Source organism: Aethalodelphis obliquidens, unplaced genomic scaffold, assembly GCF_003676395.1.
Source record: "Aethalodelphis obliquidens isolate GAN/ISIS:26980383/991018 unplaced genomic scaffold, ASM367639v1 scaffold78, whole genome shotgun sequence".
NCBI classification, from domain to species: Eukaryota; Metazoa; Chordata; class Mammalia; order Artiodactyla; family Delphinidae; genus Aethalodelphis; species Aethalodelphis obliquidens.
This window is the reverse complement of record NW_020838022.1, coordinates 7,410,691-7,431,559: the sequence shown is the minus strand read 5'-3', so window position 1 is coordinate 7,431,559 and position 20,869 is coordinate 7,410,691. Positions and strand designations below refer to the sequence as shown.

At 39.6% G+C, this 20,869-nt stretch overlaps 1 protein-coding gene across 1 annotated transcript in view; it reads right to left on the bottom strand.

Moving 5' to 3' along the window:
- The window catches only part of GPC3 (glypican 3), a 444,823-nt gene that overhangs the window by 400,815 nt on the left and 23,139 nt on the right, over positions 1-20,869 (bottom strand). Inside the window, exon 2 of the mRNA XM_027092440.1 lies at positions 13,220-13,381. Within this exon, the coding sequence (XP_026948241.1) occupies positions 13,220-13,381 (162 nt within the window). The remainder of the gene's footprint in view (positions 1-13,219; positions 13,382-20,869) is intronic.

The window sequence follows — 20,869 nt, the reverse complement described above, 5'->3', positions numbered from 1 at the left end:
ATATACACTGTTAATTTGTTTAGCAGATTCTTTCTTCATAAATGGGATGAAAGGAAACTTCAGTCCAAGTCAAATTATCACAATATTCAAATTAACAGAGCCACAGTTAATGAGTTCACTCAAGATCATTAATTTTTACAAAATATTTACCTCCTGCCATTTCGGCATTTATTGCTTGTATATTTGATGTACAGACATATGTTTGCATTATTACAGTTTTCATATAAAGGGCTTCTGACCACCTTCAGAATAAGAAGGAAAAGGCCAACTGTGGTCCTGCTTTATTGGGAGACATTTCTAACATAGTCTCTAAAGAACTAGGCTTTAATAATTTGTTCAAAACCTAGTCTAATGCCAAGTAAATATACAATAGAATAAAATGCTCAAGTTGGCATATGTAATTAACACTTCCAGTCAATGTTCTTAAACATCCCTCTCTCTTTCTTATGCCAAGTCTAATGGTCCAAAATTCTGGTGCCTGAATTAGTACCACTCCACCCCACTACCCAAAACAAATAAGCATAATTAGACTGCTTCTGTCTAGCTTCTCTCTCTTATGTACATCATATAGCGAAAGCTCCAGATCAGTTCCTAGCTCCTTACTTTGACTAATTCAGGTCACCATCTCAACCCTCCCATGTCTACATTCACACAGAAGAGAAAATAACAGGAGTGCCACTAACTTTCAACTTGGAAATGCTTGAAAATACAATTATTGCACGTAAAGCACACTGAAATCCCTTGAGGAAAACTACAGTGTGTACAAACCGTAACTTATTATACCTTGAGAATATTGAATATTTCTATTATGGTCTTCATACGCCTAGAATTGTAGATATGGGCAAAGAATTAGAGTTCGGAGAGTCCAGTTCAGTGTTTCCTCTAAGTACCGACAGATTTCACGAGCAAGGAAATGACAGACCCACGTGTTCTTCTAACACTGTAGTGCCCACATTTTAACTAGGCCAAGAAAGAGAGGCCCTGTGCAATATGGCGAACTACTTATGGGAGTAATTTCACCATACAACTCTAGCAAATTTATTTCAGTTTCAGATATCACTTTCCCCATTAACTCAGGAGACCAAAGGAGCATAACCGCCTTCCTTTCATCCCTGTCAAACTCAGCAAGTTTCTCAGGAAGCAAATACTATTTAAATCATTTTCATATTTCTAAAATGCCTGTAAGACAAGCCCAGGGTCTAATTATGCCACTTAAATTTGTTGAAGATGTTTGGGTTTTTCTTTTTTTAATTTCAATACCGAAAGAGCCCAAGGGTTTAAAGCCCTAATAATCTAATAAACTTTGCTAAGTGAACATTGTAACAGATACGCCTGGATGGGATTTTGTAAATACCAGACAATTTCCCCTGATCTTTATCAGGGAAAAGAAGTCTAAATCTTTAGCAGGAAGAAATTAAATGTAGTGCAAAATAATAACATCTGGCCAGGTTGTGTTCATCAGAGTAGCAGCTCCTTTAGATGTCAGGCTGAAAAGTACTAAAATGAACTCTGAAGGGGGTGTGTGCGATTCTTTATGAGGCAACAGGAAAGGCTGCTGCGCTGCCATAGAACACTCGGGGTACAATTAACTCGCCCTAGTATGTCCCTATAGAGAATCGTTTCACATCAATGGAATTTGAATCCTTATGCCAAATAAAATTTGGGGGCCATTCTTGGGGCATTTTGTTTATTTCTCCATTCCTATACAGATTCCTAAGAGCACTTTCTATTTCTCAAAACTCTATGATCATTTTTATCACTTCACAAATCTTATTTTTATCGTCAACCTCCAAGGGAGACAGTGTGGCTCAATGAAAAGAACAATGACTTTGAAGTTAGAAACTTAATGCTGCCACTTACTGGTTATGTGGCCTTGGGCAAATTGCTTAATGGCTCCTAGCTCCAGCTTCCATATCTGTGAAATGGGGATAATAATACCTAGCGGTATCACTACCATTAGGAAGATTAATCAAACCTAGCACATAGTAGACTCTCAGTAAACTTAGTTAACCTTGCTTCTCCTTCATGTAAGTGACCCAGATGAGTTCAAATGTCTAACCTCACCAACTTTCCAGAGGCCTCTGACCTTCAAGAAGGCTTAAATTATCTGAATATACACTATCTTTCCCTCCCATCAAAACAAAACCAAAAGCTCTCAAGGTTATATTTGAAATAATACGTGCATCATTAAGCCTCTTCTTTCACTATCAGCCATCTCAACCTTCTGGCAGAGATTGCCAGAAAGAACACACTTTGTTTTTCCACTAATGATTACTTTGATGCATGAGATACTTTGTCTTTCCTGCCACTGATTTTTTTTAAGCTGGCATTTAGAGGGATAATTCTGGTCATCTCACAATTTAAAAATAAAAGGTTTTCCCCCCAGAATGTGTACCACAAAACAATGCTAAACCACTGATTTATCTTATAGGCCAGTGTATCTGTTTCAAATGTTAATTGCTAGAAAGAGTACTGTTTTTCCAGTCCCCAGGAACGGGAGTGTGGACAGAAGGCTTTTGGGTTTCCCCCCACCTACTACTCTGTTGGACAGGAACAGGCGCCTTGGCCTCACTGAATGAGTTTCTTTAGCTACCCTTCAAGGGCTGGGGCATGTGGGAGTAAACACACACACTACATCAAAGAATAGTTCCAGGGCCCATTTTCCCAGCTGGGAAGGTGGGAAGGATGCCCAGAATCCATGCTCCACGCAAAGAGACTGGTTGCAGGTAACGTTTCACCACCCTCCCAGCACCTTTCCAGCTACCAGAGCACAGACTCCAGTGCAGCTCTAGACCAAGATTATGTCCTAGTAAATGGTCAGAAAGTTCTCAAATCCAGGAGGAAAAAAGGCAATGCTGATAGCAGTAAACAGGAACTCATTCAGACTAGTGGTCAGTGTCAAAGACAACTGAACAACAACAATCATCCTTTAAACTTTTCAAAGCATTTTTATATACATTACCTCTTTTGATCCTCAGAAGCTCTGGCAAGTCGGCAGATCAGGTGTTATCTTACACATAAGAAAACAAACTCAGACACTTTATTACCGATTTTTACACAGATACTCTCAGAATAGGAAATAAAACACATGTCTGATTCATCTAAGGCTAACATCTATTAGGAAAGAGTCAAACAATATATTGGAAGCCAAAGGAAGATATCAACATATTTGACTGAAGGTTCTTTTAAACCACCATAAAAAATAAAAATTGAATTAACAAATCAGTAAAAGCAATCTATAACATATAAAATGGGTTAGCATCCTGAATATATAAAGAGCTCTTAAAAATCAATAAGAAAAGGGCATCTCAATAAGAACAATGAACAGCTAAATTTTTTTAAATGATGAAATAATATTAATGAGAAAAAACGCAAAATAAAAAGTACAAATGACCAACAAATTTTCATAATAAAAAAAGAGGGGACTTCCCTGGTAGCTCAGTGGTTAAGAATCTGCCTGCCAATGCAAGGGACATGGGTTCAAGCCCTGGTCTGGGAAGATCCCCCATGCCACGGAGCAACGAAGCCCGTGCGCCACAACTACGGAGCCTGCACTCTGGAGCCCGCGAGCCACAACTACTGAACCCCACGTGCCACAACTACTGAAGCCCGCGTGCCTAGAGCCCGTGCTCCACAACAAGAGAAGCCACTGCAATGAGAATCCCTCGCACTGCAATGAAGAGTAGCCCCCGCTTGCCACAACTAGAGAAAGCCCGTGCGCAGCAATGAAGACCCAATGCAGCCAAAAATAAATAAGTAAAAAAATAAATTTAAAAAAAAGAGTACTATTTCTTCACCTAAACTGGGGTTATTGTAAAAGGGCAAACAGCAAATGGTCAGGAAAATGGACATTCATACATTGCTAGTGGGAGTGAAAAGAGATACAACGTTACAGAAGTCAAACAGGCAATAAATGTGAGAAACCTTAAAAACTGCATAGCCTCTGACCCAGCAATTCCAGTTCCAGGAATTTATCCTGAGGAAATAATTAAAGATATGCATAAATATACTTACATGGACATTATTTATCTCACTATGGTCTACTGAAAGTAACCTAAATTTCTAACAATAGAAAGGGTTGGATTAATAACATATGAGACAACAGCATGACTAAGTAGTAGGTGGCCCCTAAATACTCTATTGTTATTATAGTATAGAAATTGTTACATGGAAAGATGGCTATAATATATTACATGAAAGAGCAGTGTAATCCACTTTCTAAATATATATACACACACCTGCATATGTACAATACTGAACAAAAGTACGTAAGATTAGATACTAAAATGTTAACAGTAGTTATCCTCTGGGGGATAGAATGTGGGTCATTTTATTTTCTACTTTTTCATTTCTTTGTGCTTTTTTCATTTTATCTAATAAACATGTATACTCATTTGTATAGTAAAAACTTATTTAATAAAAACAATATCCTGAAACAAAGTTTGCTCTATTACATTCCATCTCAATGCACAAGCATTGATCCACTATCTAGAGACTTTTAAGATCTTATACCTGAGTAGATTTCAAAACCTAGAAACAAATGCTGTAGGCAACAGCTTATAACTTTTCTGTCCATTTGGTCATAGTGGTATCAGTAGTTATTGCAGAGGAAGTGGAAGAGATAGTAACCTGTTTCTATTAATACTACTTATTTTAATTGTGTATATGTATGTGTGTGTGTGTGTGTGTGTGTGTGTGTGTGTGTGTGTGTGTATTCACTGAAACATTTACTGAGTGTCTACTATCTCATTGGGAGATACAGGGTTGAGGTAGAATACGCATAAGCCCTACCCTCAGAGAGATCATTCTCTAGTAAAGGAGACCCACGTTAATCAAATAACCATCATATATCACTACCAACTTGATAAGTGCTAGAAAGAAAAAACACAGGATCCCAGGAGAGGGAATACTGTAGAACCTGGTCTAATCTGATAATTACATTTCAGTTAATCAGGTCCAGTACTAATGCTAAAGAACTTCAACCAAAGGAGGGAAGCACGATAAACATCCTGATTTCATCATTTTTGTTCTCCTTCCTCTCCTAATCAACTCAATGAAATCAGAGTCTGCCATTGCTAGTTAGGTCTAGAGGCTACGTTAACTCATTCAGACCACTAGAGGACCATGCAGAAAACATATACTATTTAGTCTTAAATATACACATAGACACAGAGAAAGAATGAAAACACACACAAATGTTATTAGCAGTTTTCTCTGAATGACAAGATTATGAGTGGGTATATTAGAGCATTTCAATATTAATTAAATTATATTAAAGCATGAAAAGCATTTTTAATTGTATATGTACCAGATATGTGACATTGAGTACCACAAAGCAGATATTATACTTCATATACAATTATGCTTATAAACGTATGAGAGGGAATAACAAAAACAATGGCTACCATGCATTTGGTTCCTATAGAGCAGCACAGGCCTGAGTTCTTCACAGTCCTCACTGGATTTAACCCTCTTTAATTCATGGCTCAGAGAGAAGTGAGTTGCTCTTGGTAACAAAGAGAGGAGATGGTAGAGCTGGAACTTAGACTCCAGTCTGCCTGAAGGCAGAGCGCATGCCCGTCTCACTATGCCCCTCTGCTTCTCCCCTAGATGTTTTGTCCTTTCAGAAGGGATGACTGTAACGCTAGCTAGGGAGTCCAGAAAGACTGGTATCTGGAAGGTAATTAATAATGTTTAAATTTTAATTTAAATTTAGAAAAAGATGTGCACTGATTTACCTAACTCCCTTACCGGCCCTTCTCTTTGATCAAAAGCCACGTCCGTCTGGAGAATTCATACAGGCAATCTCCTCCAAGAACCTCTACCCTCTAGTTGGAATTAATCTCTTCCAACCCCACAGGCATTTTGTTTTTTCACTTTGTCTCCTTTTTCTAAGAGGGCATTCAAACTGTGTAAGCTTTGAGCCTTAAAAAACCTGGATCCACCCCTATTCCCTTAGAAACTTGCTAAAATTTTTCTTGCCGCATTTCCCATAGGATGCCTTGTACCAAAATTACTCACGCATAAGTCTCAGTTTCTGAAATTTGAGCTACTTGAAGGTAGGCGTGAGGTATCTTTGAATCCCCCACAATAACCTGCCTTCAGACGTGCTAGGTACTTGCTCAGCAAATGCTTTTAGTTAAATATAATAGAATTCCCCTGCAAGAAAGCAAGCTAGAACTGGGGAGATTGTCTGTGACCATGAAACAAAATACACAGTGGCTATAAAACACATGGTGATTAAGGGCACAGGCCCTGGAGCTGTACATCCTGGGTTCAATTCCTGTCTCTGCCATTTATCTATTTGGCTGTGCAACTTTAGAAAACTTACTTCATCTCTCTAAGCCTCCACTTCCTCAGCAATAAAATGAGGCTAATAATAGTACCAACTTCACTGGGTTGTTGTGAGGTCTAAATGAGATAATATAAGTAAAACACTTCAGAACAGGACATTTTTCATTCATCTCTCCCTGACATAAATACATATTCAGTGAGGAGGTTTCTGATTCTCACCCGAAGCCTTCAACTTTCTCTTCTCCACACCAGCTCCACGTCTTCTACCTATGCCACCAAGACTCATTCAAACCCAGCCCAAGTGACTCCAGAGCCTGCCCTCTTAAACTTACACTCCACTGCTGGACTGGAAAGCAAAGGAGCAGACTAAAGGCATGAAACCCCATTCGGCCTTTGCAGGTAGTCTAGATGTAAGCTGATGGGAGCCTGGAACTAAAATCAGAGAAACAGAGCTAGAAGGCAACGGCATGTGATCAGTGAGACAACTGAGGCCCAGGGAGGGCAAAGGGGAACAGAATGTAGGGAAAAGATGGGGAGGAGTATGAAGGAAGAAACAAGAGCCGGTGACTGACTGAAAGAGGAGACAGGGCAAAGCAGGAGTATGAGGGTGTGCCGCAGCCCCTGGAAGCATCTCACAGTCAATAGAAGGAAAGGTGTTTTTAATTTCTATGTTACCACTTCCAGCTTCGAGGAAAATTGTTTCTACCTCCACTCGATTGACAGGAGAATTCAAATCTCTCAAACATATGCTTCATTACTCAAATATCAGGTACTGCAATTCAGTGAGACAGAAAGAGGAGAAGGAACATATGTTTTCAGACAGTAAACAAATCCCAGTGGGGGAGGGGTGGGGAATAATCACTGGGCAAAAGTGGTATTTTTCCTGGAAGCTTCTAGAGGGCAGGGACAATGTCCTTTAATTTGCTTTGTTGGGTCCACTAGTGAGAAGGTGGGCGATGATAATGGCAGCTATAGGGGGGAGTTCAGAGCCCTACTGAACCAAGGCGCACGCGCTGGGGTAAGGAGTTAATCTACATAATCTCCTCACCTCACTGTTGGCCCAAGAACACTCCACACCCGCCATTTTTGTAGGCTCTTTTTATTAAACAGTTTTCGGTCTAATGACTGACTTCTAAATCAATAGAGGGCACAGGAAGGGTTTACAACCCTCCCCAGCCTCTGGCTCTGGCTAAAGCCACAGAATTTTGAAACTGAATTAAATCCAGAAAGTTCTTAGTTTAAAACCAAAATAACTTTAAACACCCAGTTTCCAGTTGTTTTTCCAACAGCACTAATAATTAAAGAATCACATTTTTTATAACTTTGTAACCAAAATATCTCTTTGAGTCAACTCCATAAAAGTACACTAATTAAAGCCAGCATCTTCTGGCCTCTGATGAGAAATTCACCCTTTTATAATGGGATTACTAGAGCTTTGCTGTACAGATGAGTGGTTTGATTAATAATTTACATTTCTGAGGATATATAACCTCACTCATGGTCATGGTCTGCGTTCCTAAAATTCTCCTATTCAGTTTAATGTCATTATATTTGGCCCTGGCAAATGAATTAAGTTCTGATTAGACATCAGTGTAATTATTTTCTCCCGTATACGTTATTTTCAAAAAAGAAAGGGTTGTGACGGAATGGCCGGCAGTTTGAGCCGAGGAGTTCAGTGGGGCTCAGCATGGGCAGGAGAACTGTCAGACTAGTCAAAAGGAAAAAAGCGTGAAATGGAGAAAAATTGCTCAGTACTCACTTAAAATCCCCACTACATTATAAAAACTAAATTAACAAATGATTGAATCTCAAAAACATGTTTATCAACATTCAAGCAATTATTCAGTCACATATTAACTGTGAAGGAAAAGAGCTCTGCTTGAATAGTGTCCCTAAACAGTTATTTCAAGCAGAAATGACTGGAGAAATTGCTCTGAGCTGATGGAAAAGGGTGCTCTAACCAAGGGTAATTTTATTTAGGGGGAGTGGGAGAGACAGGAATCTGACAGAAAAAAAGTAGAAGAACTGCCAAGAGCAGATGGAAACAGAAAATAAGGGAGCAGAGAAAGAGAAGACGCACAGCAACACTGCTTCCTCCCCCTTCATCTCCTCCAGAGACAGCAGGTAGGAGAAAGCCTTCCAACGCTGGATGAAGATAGCGCTTTTCTTCCTCTCTGCCATGATAGCGCGCACCAGAAAATGCAACGAAAATATGGCCGGAACACAACAACGCCTTCGTGATCTAGCCTCTTGCTTGTGTGTAAAATATACCAGATAGGTATATTTGGAAGAGAAGCTTCAGGAAGCTGAAAAAAGGATTGCTCCTGGAAGTATTGATATTTCAAACAGCTCAGCTTCACATCTAAGAATGCATAAAATAAACCCCTCTTTCAAAGGGTCCTTTGCCTAAGTGCTCTCTCACCTGTGCACTGGAGCTGCTTCAACGTCATCTACATGGGGCAAAAGTTGTTGAATTACATCATGAAGTCCAGCTTTGTCTGGGATTATGTCTGTAATGGTAACACATCATTTACCTGGCCCCATGTGGGGTGAAGTGGTCCACAAAAATGAGCTGTCTAGATAATACAGTAACCACCCAAAGTCATAAAGGCCATAAACAGAGAACTAGAATTAGAACTTAGATTTTTCTGACTCCAAGTCCAGTGTTTCTTCCATTGCCTTGAAGCACCAAAAATATTTTTAGCCATTCAAAATGGAAATATTAACGGAAAAACAGTGAACATAACTTGATCTTTCCTTATCAATTCACAGCCATCACTAGGAACATTAGTTGTTGGATCTATTATAACATAGGGGCTACTGAGGCAGGTAGGGATATACTCCTCTATAAAATGCCCCCAACTGCCACATTCAGTGAGTTCTTGAGTCACTTTTATGTCCTCCACTCTTACTGTCACTCGTTAGCTTCTTGCTGCTCATATGTACCTCCCTCTGGCAGTCTTTCAAAGCCCTTCTAGTTAACTGCTTATCTACTACCGGCTGGAAAACTAGAGAATCAAGCTTGTAAAGACTGTGCATAAATTCAGAACGGTAGGAGGCTCTGAACAAGGACCCAGGAGCTCTCAGATGAGACAAGTACATGAAGCAGGAGCTCCACGGCGTTTCAGGTGAACGGAGATGTTTTCTGCTTAACCACCATTTCTCCTCTCTGATAAAGAAAGTTCAAGTTGTGAGAGAGACAACTTCCAGAAAAGCGAAGTGTTGCTGCATTCTGAAGAGTCTGTTCTCACTCAAAGTCAGTGGTACCCTGGGGAAGACTGGAATCCTCCAACGTACAGAAAAAACCCGGACATACCCCAAATAGTTCCTGATGGTACAAGGTTGAAAGTTATAATGAAATTCTACAAGGAACACAGAACTCAAGGTTCGAAAGTGTAGAGGTGGTGGAGATATGATGAAAAACTCAGAATTCTATCCCATTTTTCTTCTCAAGGACCACAAATCCTACAATTTCTTAATTTTGTTTTACTTCAAGCACACTAAGAACAGGAAAACCATGTCACATGATGGCTTGGAAGAAGCTGTGGCATCAATGAGTTTCCTCATCTGTAAAATGGAGATAATTACAGTATGAACCTCATAGGGCTGCTGGGAAAATTAAATGAGATAATTATGTAAAAGTAAGCATCATATAGTAGGCACTTAATATAACTGTCACTATTATTATCATCATCATCATCATCATTATTAGGTAGGGGAGAAGAAAAAGAGAGAAGAAAATCTACTTTCAGCGAAGTTTTTCAAAAAAGAATTAATTAAGCAGAAACAAAAAACGATTGTGCTGCCCCATTTTACTAAGCGCATCAAAGTAAATTAAGTTTAGGAAACGAGGCGATGCAAAGATTGAAAATAAAGAACAACTTTTTAAAATGCTTCAATCATTATCAAGACAACATTAGCAATAGAACACTCCAACTACTGTAGCAAAGGTTCCCAGGTTCATTTATGAGGGCAAAGGCTTCCTGCAAACGAAGACATAAATTCCAAATCGAGGCAGTAAGGATTGCTCGTGGAACTGTGCACACATTTGCAGAAAGCACTCACTGCTTAATACCCCCAATGTGAACTAGTGAAGGAACCCTAAAGAGATTGTGGATCTAGGCCAATATCAAGATGAGCTATCTTCAATTTCACGTGGTGAAAACATCTCACATCAAATTTCATAGGAGTTAAGTACCGGAGCAATTTTCTCAACAATTTGTTCTACCAGAATCTTGGGGAGGGGGTGTATTTTAGGGAAAAAGCAACTGTGTCCGCCAATTAAATTCATTGGACTACCAAGTAGTTATAAGAAAAAAGTGGATACTCTCTTTTTCTCAGCAATCAGTAATACATCATCTTGTAGCAGTCCCTGATTTTAGTCTTGTCTCTCCAGACAAGGAGACAATCCTACAGAAAGGATTTGGGGCAATGTCTCTACAAACATGGCATAATTGCCTTGAGGTCTAGGACCATGTTTTATTTGGTTCTTATGGGGTTTATTTTTTCTAAGAGCGAAGCAGGAAAAGAATAAGAAGAGAGAATGAGACAAGATAAAGAATGAGTACATATGGTGACAAGGTAGAAGGCACCGGCAATGAGTTCAGACATTAGTTGTCTCCGTGTTCCTTTGCTAGGGTTGTCCTTCTGCCTGCCCCCACAATTTGAGAAATAATATATTTATATGTATGTGTGTGTGTGTGTGTGTGTGTGTGTGTGTGTGTGTGTGTGTGTATGAGAGAGACAGAGAACGAGTTGGTGCTGCCCCCCTACTCCCTACCCTCTGTTCACATGACAAGCGTTCAGCTTCCATTCTATAGCAGCCATATCTGGAAGCTAATCCAATCAAAATCTTGTCAAAACTTCCTTTCTCTCTTAGTCTTATGCTGTTCCAGAACTAGAAAACACAACATGCAAAATGCAGAACTGGACAGAGATGTGAATGCTGACATGCAAGGCCCTCAGATAGACAGCCACGTCAGCTACTCTTCACGCTAGAATACCAGCGTGATCACTCCACCACCCCCATCCAGCCAGGCAATGGTAAGATAACATCTGTGGGCTTGGTTATTCTGGGAATGAAACAAATCACAAATACTCCATTCTAGAAAAGCCCCTCCACAGCCCATAGAGTAAGATTCAGCCCTCCACTTCAACTAGATCCTCATGTCACATCACTTCTTATCACCCTACTTTCAGCTAGTAGATCAGCTCCAAAAATCAATCTAAGAAGTACATGAATGGTACATGTATTTTTAAAATGAGCTTAAATTATTCATTCTTTTGCCAAATTGTTAGTCTCAACAAACTCTTCACAAGAGTCTGACTGCATAAATAGGTTAACAAATACTTCAAGCTTCTGTATTATACTTCATATAATCAACCCAACATCCCGAGGCTTTGACCCAAGAAACTGTTGTGAATGTATGTTTTATTAGCTAATTTGAATAATTTTCTCAGCTTATTCTAAGTATTTCATTATAATATGCAAAAGAAACTATAATCAACCCACCTTACAATTCAAACAGGTTAATTCTTATAAAGGTGCCAATTCTCTCCTTATGGGACAAGAAAAAGGCAGCTGATTCCATCTGCTTAAGGAAGGATAGAAGAAAGCCCCAATATCCATAATTAACTTTCTTTCACAGGAAGTGGCATAATGAGGTAGTTAAAAGCATACACTCTGAGAGCCAGGCCAACTGGGTTGAAATCCTACTTTCCCCATTTATTAGTTGTGTGACCTTGGGCAAGTTACTTAACCATTCTGTGCCTTGAGTTTTCATCCATAAAATGGGGAAACTAATAATACTACTTACTTCATAGGGTTTATTGTGAGGATTAAATGAATTAATATATGTAAAACACTTAAAAGAGTACCTAGCACATAATGCTATATAAGTGTTTGCTCTCACCACTACCATCATCCTCCTAGCTGGGTGTCTGAATCAAGGGAGATACTCCCCGTCCAGCTATGACAGTCCTACAAGTTAATAAGGAGAAATGTAATTTCCTACCCATTCTGGTAACACCACAACAGCTATCTTTTACAGTCGTACACAGGTATATTAAGGACTGAGACTCAGAAAAAGAGAAAGGATAATCACTCACACAAATGAGAAAATGTAGGGCCATTAAGCCAGTTTTTCCCTCTTAGATGGAAATAGTCCCAGTGGTCAGAAAGAGCTTGTGCATGTTCCACAAATATCCAACTAACTCCTGGAGAAAACTGGTATTTAAGTAAACATTTTTGTTTTTTAAACAAGTTTTATGGGCTAGTGGAGGGAAAGTACCATTTATTCTTTCTTCAGAGATTTCATCCTTTACATACAGGTAAACAGAATGTCCTTAGACAATGATTTTTGACAATACCCACCTTTCCAAAGATTGTAATGCAGCTTCTCTAAAAACCATGTTTTTCCTTAACCAGAATCTCTCACTGGGAGGTTTGTTGTTTTTTTTTTTTAATTTTAATTTTTATTTATTTTTTGGCTGTGTTGGGTCTTCATTGCTGCATGCGGGCTTTCTCTAGTTGCGGCGAGCTGGGGCTACTCTTCGGTGCCATGCGTGGACTTCTCACTGCAGTGGCTTCTCTTGTTGCAGAGCACAGGCTCTAGGCATGCGGGCTTCTCTTGTTGCAGAGCACAGGCTCTAGTTGTGGCTTGAGGGGTCAGTAGCTGTGGCGCACGGGCTTAGTTTCTCCACAGCATATGGAATCTTCCCGGACCAGGGATCGAACCCGTGTCCCCTGCATAGGCAGGCGGATTCGCAACCACTGCACCACCAGGGAAGTCCCTCACTGGGAGGTTTTTATGACAAGTATTAATGTTGGAATGGTAATTTATAAATTATACTTAGCATTTGAAAGCCCAGTGCCCAAATAATGATGCCATTGAGCAGCACATCTCAAATGATCCCCAGAACTCACCTTGGAAAACTGCAGCATTCTGAATAATTAAGAACTTGAGCTCCATACTTGCAGACTGAAGCAGTTGTTCCATGTTCAATCGTGCTGTTAGTTGGTATTTTTCTTCCATCTTTCTTGAGCAGCATGTTGGGCCCTTGGGGAGACATACTTGCAAATCTGATCCTGAAACAAACAAGTTTTTCATGTTTCAGTAAGCACAGTGTCACACACACACACACACACACACACACACACACACACACGAGGCAAACAAGGCAAAACAATGCATTTCTTGTAAAACACAGTAAAATCTTGATTATCCAAAATCAGCGTTTACCTTAACTAATCCCTGCTTTCTCCCTATTATCTTTATGACTGATTCTTTTTGAATAACTGTAAGAATTAATTGCCTAGGTTTGACTCATAAATGCTGTATAAACTAATTTATAGCACAAAGTATACGTCACTGAACACCAGTATTTAATTTGTCTGTTAAAAGACCAATCTTCACTCCTACAATTTCTTTTTCTTGATTATAATTTATGAATGAAAACACAAGCAAGAAGCCACTTTCAAACTTCCAGTTATGATTTCCTAATGAAATGTATGTCTGGGCAATCCAGTGTTGCCAACATTAACATTCAACCACCAAAATCCCTTACAACTCAACAATTCTAGCTCTAGCACAAATGCCAACCTCCCGCTCCTCTGAATTCCTGAGCTCCCTTATGATGCAGAATGCTTTTTTATTTCTGTATCTCGATAAAGATTTGCCAAATGAATAATCTTCTTGATTATCCCAAAGTTAGGGAATCAGAACCTCTTCTCAGTCCTCAACCAATGTGACCCTTTGCAGTCCTCACAGTTAACCAATCCCTCCTTAAAACACTCCCCCCGCCTTGCTTTAGTGAATCTACCCAGTTCACTAAACCTATCCACACACACCCCATACACCGCCCCCCCACTGCTATGGCTATTCTTATATATATATATTTTTTTAATATTTACTTATTTAATTTATTTATTTTGGCTGCGCTGGGTCTTCACTGCTGCACACAGGTTCTTTTAGTTGTGGCATGCAGACCCTTAGTTGTGGCATGCAGGTGGGATCTAGTTCCCTGACCAGGGATAGAACCCAGGCCCCCTGCATTGGGAGCGCGGAGTCCTACCCGCTGGACCACCAGGGAAGTCCCACTATGGCTATTCTTATCTATCTTTTCTTGCTTCCTCTTCGTCTGCCGATCACATAAATGTTGTTGACCCTCTTTCTCATTCTACATCTCTGCCCAACCCCAATGATCTTACCTAACCCCTGTGATTGCTGAACTCTCTAATCCTGCCTTCACCGTTCTTCTGAGCTCCAAAATCCCACATTTTCAACTACTCTGTGGGAATCTCAGATTCAGCAGACCCCAAACTGAACTCAATATATCCCATATGAACACACAAGTTCCATCTCCTGTATTCCGTACCTCAGTTAATGATTATCATCTACCAGGTTTCCCCATAAAAAAAACCCCTTTTTGTTGTTTTCAGCTCTTCGCTGGTGACTCAACACACTTCTGTATCCGTGGAAGTCATCAGCATATAAAAGAAAATTGAAGCCATGGGAGTAGGTGAGAGTCATTCAACAAATATTTTATTGGGTATCCACTATCTGACAAGCACTGTGGATACAGCAGTCTGTAAGGTCCCTGCCCTCGTGGAGCTTATATTCTGGGAGACAACAAACTACATATGTAAGGTCAAGCAGTGATAAGTACTACAGAGAAAATAAAACTAAGTAAGGAAGGGAAAACAAACTGTGGTATACACACACAATGGAATATTACTCAGCCATAAAAAGAAATAAACTATTGATACATGCCACCACATGGATGAACCCCGAAAACATTATGCTCGGTGAAAGAAACCAAATTTTAAAAATTACATACTGTATGGTTCCAGCTAGAAAGGGAAAGTTAATCTATGGTGACAGAAAGCAGTTCAGCGGTTGTTGGCGGAGATGAAGCAGTTCAGCAGGTGAGAGTGAGGAAATTTGGAGGAGTGATAGATATGTTCATTATTTTGATTGTGATGACTGTTTCATGGCTGTAAACATGTATCAAATTTATCAAACTGCACCCTTAAAATATGTATAGCTTATGGTATGTCAATTATACCTCAATATAGCTGCTGTTTTCTAATGTTTAAAAGTAAGGTAGATAGGGAATGTGGTGATTGCAGGGACGCTTCTATTTATGTAGGGTAATCAGGGATGGCTTCTTTCATAAGGTGACATTTGAGGAGAAATGAGGGAAGCAACGGAGAGTCCCAAGATTTTATATCCTCTACCAATGCTAGCAAATATTAGGGCTCAATGCATATTTAAGTCCAATCTCCTTCTTCTTCTGTAACTCCTGTTTTACTCAAACTTCCCCTTCAATTAGCATTTGTTGAGCTCTTCTGTGGTGGCCATGAAAATGTGCATCTCAGACCTCCTACCACAGGGAGTATAACTGCCGAACGGTCCCAGCGGCTGTGCTCTAAATTCAACGCCATGTCGTGCCCAGGCCACGATCCCTAGGGGCTGCTCCCAGCCAATGACAGCATGGCAAAGATGCCAAGTCCTGTGAGACACAGGACTTTGCTGACAGGCATTTTGGCTTGAGGACCCCCCACTGACCCTGACAAAACTTTCTTAAAACTGTACTGCAGTTTACATTCTCTCTACTCAACCTTCCTTCCTTCCCTCTCTCCTCCAAAGGGGTCAGACCTACACCACAGTCGAACGGCTCATTTCCTTCCCAAGTGTTTTCCCCAAGAAACTTCTTGCACATCTAGTGCTATATTGGCATGTGCTTCTCAGAGGACCCAGTCTAACATATCTTCTGTGTGCCAAGCACTGTGCTACATGGTAGAGGTACAGCTTTCAACAAGAGAGACACGGTCCTTATCCCAAGGAGCACACTGTCTAGAGGGGTTAACAGAGATGAATACCTAGTGCATATAACTGGGTGCGATAAAGCGACATAGTTATCTAGGATGACAAAACATGTATATGAGATATCCCCCCAAGGGTGGACACCCCCAAAGTTCCATAAAGTCCTCGGCAAAGTAAGCTTTCATAATAAACATCAAATCTTACTGAAGTGAGGCTAGAAAGCATATTCAGACGCTTTAGACAGCTTTTCAATGACTGAGGTGTTTTTTTTTTTAAAAAAAGGTGGGGGGAACTAGTTAGCCCTAAGTTACCAGAAAATTTACTTTTGTTACAATCTCTGATTTCCCTAGGAATTCCAGTTATCATGGCCCTAATGTATGTGTCCAAGTTTTCTTCATTGAGGAATGAAATTCCTCCTCCTTAAGGGAGCTGCTGACAAAAGTAGTAAAGGAGAGCATGGATAACGTGTATCACCAAACCTAACGCAGCACTGCAGTTTGTAGTACTGGATGGAAAGGTGATGTTTAATGTGTCAAAACACAATTTGGGGTCTGGAGACGCAGAGTTCAGATTTATCTCCTATAAATGTCAATCTCATATACGAGCCTTAAACCGATTTTAACTAGGGTCTAAGCTCAAAGGCTTTATGATTATCTTCAGAAAAAGAAAAAAAACAGAGCTAGTTCTAGCTCACTGTGTTCTTTCTACATGAGGTTACAAAATGTAATGCCATTCTAGAAGTAGAAACTGACTCAGTTTATTGGACCAAGTAGGGAAAGAGTCCCCTTGGGGACAAGTGGCTAATCTAGATTTAAACAAGGGTAGTTGGGACACATGTGTAGATATGAAAAATCCTATATAGCAGGTACTTTCCAAACACCAGTTTATTTTCTTAGTATACTGATGCCTAAATAGTGTGTGGTTTAAAATGACTATATTTGCATACATTCATAAAATCAAATGTTATAGATAAAATTCTTTGTGTTGCTAAATTTCCATTGGTGATGATTTCCAGTTTTCAAGAATGGTAGGGTTTATTTGGCAGGGTGGCTGTTGGTACTGTTCTAACTCCCACCAGCTCTAGCTAGTGGGAGTTATAAAATAATAGGGCTCAGATCTTTTCTTTGTGAAGCGCTGTGAGTTGCTTACATCTTAGAAGGTAACAAACTGCCACTCAATGTACCAACAGAAGCCCAGGAATGACTCTTTAAATGACCATGACGCCAGTTTGGTTTGCCTTAATACGATAATTCATGAAGTAACTTAGAGCATGCATAGGGGTACCCCCCTTCCCTGAGGTGGTCAAGTCTCATCATTGTATAAACTCCTACGACCTCAGGAGTTCGGTTAGCCAAAATCTTTAAAGGACTAAAACCTCAAATGAGAACTTATGGGAAAACATGTCAGATGTCATGAAGAAAGGTACATGTTATATCCAAATATAAGAAATGTATATATAGCAATATTTATCCTCCCACCAACTTATCACAGCCTGGTTAATCAATAAACCAGTATAACTGATCTGGGGGCTAAGAGTTAGCTATAGATTTGAGGAAATAAAACATCTATAAACTGATAAGAATTCACGATTTCTGATAAGAATTCACGATTTCCAAACCAGGAAGGAGAGAAATAAATGCCCAAGGGAAAAACATTTTGTTTTAAGTAAATTTCATATAACTCAAAGGCCAGCTTAAAATAAGCCTCAGTACATGATAGCATAAGGAACAAAGTGGGCCAGGAGAGCTACACACACCTAAATGAAATGACAAAAATGAAATATAACCATTTCAATGCATGAACATGCCCATGAAAGAAACAAGACAGAAAGAACACACAAAACAGAAAGAAGTAGAGAAAGAATTTAGAGGGGAATCCTTATCAACAAAACAAAGAATTACTCTGGGCACCAAATCCCAAGTGGGATGAATAAAAAGTAGAACCGAGGGCAAATGACTAAGGAGGTACACTGAGAACTGGTACATACTTGTGTGAATAAAAGCAGAAAGGCCAATTCAAGAAATAAGATGTAACTTACAAAAGACATAGTAAGTAGCAAAGCATTCTTTAAGTATGTCAGGAACAAAAGAAGGTTAAGGGAAAATAGCTCCTTTATTAGATGGAAAGGAAAAGTAATCATGGACCACACTCGGCAAAGAGGTGCTCACATTTTTTTTTTTTTTTGTAAAAATGGAACTCAGCTGGGAAATGGGAATAGAGACAAGCACTATAGCCTGGGATGGAGATAAGGAGAAGACTTAGCAATTGACTATTCGAATGAGTCAGAAAGGTTCAACTCTTTAGGGCTTAATAAGTTGCATTCCCAGATGCTAAAAAAATAAAATAAAATAACTGAAGTCATTACAGGGCTGCTAGTTCCCATTTATTCTGGAGGGTTAAAAAGTACCTTCATACTATAATCTCCTCTCCTAGATTTTTAGTTCCTGAAGAGCAGAGAATGACTCCCATCTCCTTTGGGATGCCCCGGCGATCTCAGGCAGCCCTGTGCATGTAGTGGTGCATTAATGAGGGCTGCAGACTGAGAACACAGAAAGAACACTTTCTGTCTGATCTAAAAAGGAGGAGTGGAGACAGATGACCCTGAAAATGTTACATCTGTATGCTTTGATCTTGGAAAAATATATTAAAATACCACAAAAATCAATTTCCAAACATCTTGAAGATTCACAAATAGATGTTTCGCTTGAAGAAACTATAAAGTAATTTATTTCTAGTTATTTTGAGACACGGTCTTGCTTGCACAGTGGGCCCAGTTCTGGGTCTTACAACTGAGAAGGGATATTTGAGTTATGGAAGCCTTTCTCTGGAGGATTATTCCCATGTGTATTCAAGCTGGGCACCCTTACCAGTTGCTTTCCCTTCCAGAGGCTGAATCACAGGTGGTCCACCGAAAGCTCCCTCCTGATGTGTACTCTTGTGTAAGGGGGTCTCTTAGGTTTGGCTACCTGTGGCCTTGCCTTCTTGACCTATAACACAGACTCTCTCCTTTGGGCCTAGTTCTTACTCTTTTGGGCTCCATTCAAGGACTTGACATTTTAGACTGCTTCTGGTTTCCCTTAGCCACCTCCACCAGGACTGGGACTTCGGCTCCTCTCTGCCATGCAGTCACAGGTGCACCACACTCACTTGGAGACCCCATTCCAGGCCTGAGCTCTGTCCCTAATTGGAAAGGACAGTGAAAACTATACATGAGGCTGTTTAATTGTATCTGTTCTATTGGATTTTATTCCAAGTCAGTAAGTATTAACGGCCTGGAGGCCAGCATCATGGTAGGCAAAACACTTATGGTCCCTCTGGTCAAGTAGCTTACAATTTAGTCCTAGCCCCACCACTTACTAGCTTGCAACCAAGGGTAGATTATGTAACCTCTACACGCCTTTTCGTCCCTATTATCAATACCACTTACCTTGCAGAGTTGTTGCAAGGACTGAGAGAGATTATGCATGTAAAGCTCTTAGCCTACTTGGTACAAGGTAAATATTCAATATATGTTAAGTAAAATTAAAATAAACAAAAAACAAATTCATGCTAAGAGACCAGACTTTCACACACAAAAATAGCTAGAGAACAGTAAAAGCTGATATATGGTTAGGTGACAAAATATGCAGTATATTTTCTGAGGTGACAGAAATAGTCTATATTTTAATTGGGGTGGTAGTTACATGGGTATATAAAGTTGTCAAAACTCAGTAAATTCTTCACTCAAAATGAGTGTACTTTATTATTTATAAATTATATTTCAATAAAGTGGAATTTTCAAATATGTACTATAGACAACATTTGCTAGATAAGTACATGCTCACCAGAGGCTCTAGGGGTCAAAGAAGACTTCCAGGAGGAGGTAGGGCTTGAGCTACACGGTAAAAGATGAGAAGGCCAATGGGTGAAATGCATTTGGCACCTGTGGAATAGTGGGGCAAAATTAACCTGCCTGGAGAGAAACTAGAATCTGGGGTATAGCTAGCTTATCAGGCAAGGTGGGCCAGAGCGTGAAGGGCCTTGAATGCAGACAAAAGACTATGGGCTTGACTCCATGGACGATAAAGAACCACTGTTGAGTCTCAAGCAGAGGTATAATATGATGAAGGGTGCTGTTGAGGAAGATTAGTCTTACAGCTTGAAATTGGGAAATGAGCCAAATAACCTCTCAAGGTCACTTCCAGCCCTCCGATTCTCCAATTACCTCTATTATGTTCTATATGTTAGTTATTTTACTACACTGCAATTTTAGCTAATGACTATAAATTGTCAAAAATCACATTTAAAAACACACTAAAGAACAGAAGAAGTATTAATGTAGACCTTGATCCTTATACTTTTCTAAAAGCAGATAGAACATATTCAAACAGCAACAGAAGAGACTAAATCGTCAGGGCTCAGTAACAATGAAAACTGAAATCTTTTCCATATATATATACGTGTGTGTGTGTGTGTGTATGATGATTTCACACATTTTATTGCCAAGGTCTGCTTTATGAATGGCAGACTTTTTTGCTAACGAAAGTATGCTGTGCTAAAAATAATAATGTAATATTATCATTAAAGTAATATTAAACAAAGGAATGAATGATATCCAAAACTGGTTTGCTTCCTGACTTATAGGGAAAATAATAGATGCCTATTAGAATTATCCAAAGGATTAAGTGCAGGTTGCTCTACAAATGAACGAAAAAATAACGTATCAACCATTTCTAAAAGGTTTTCTTTTTAACAGAGGACAAGTCAAT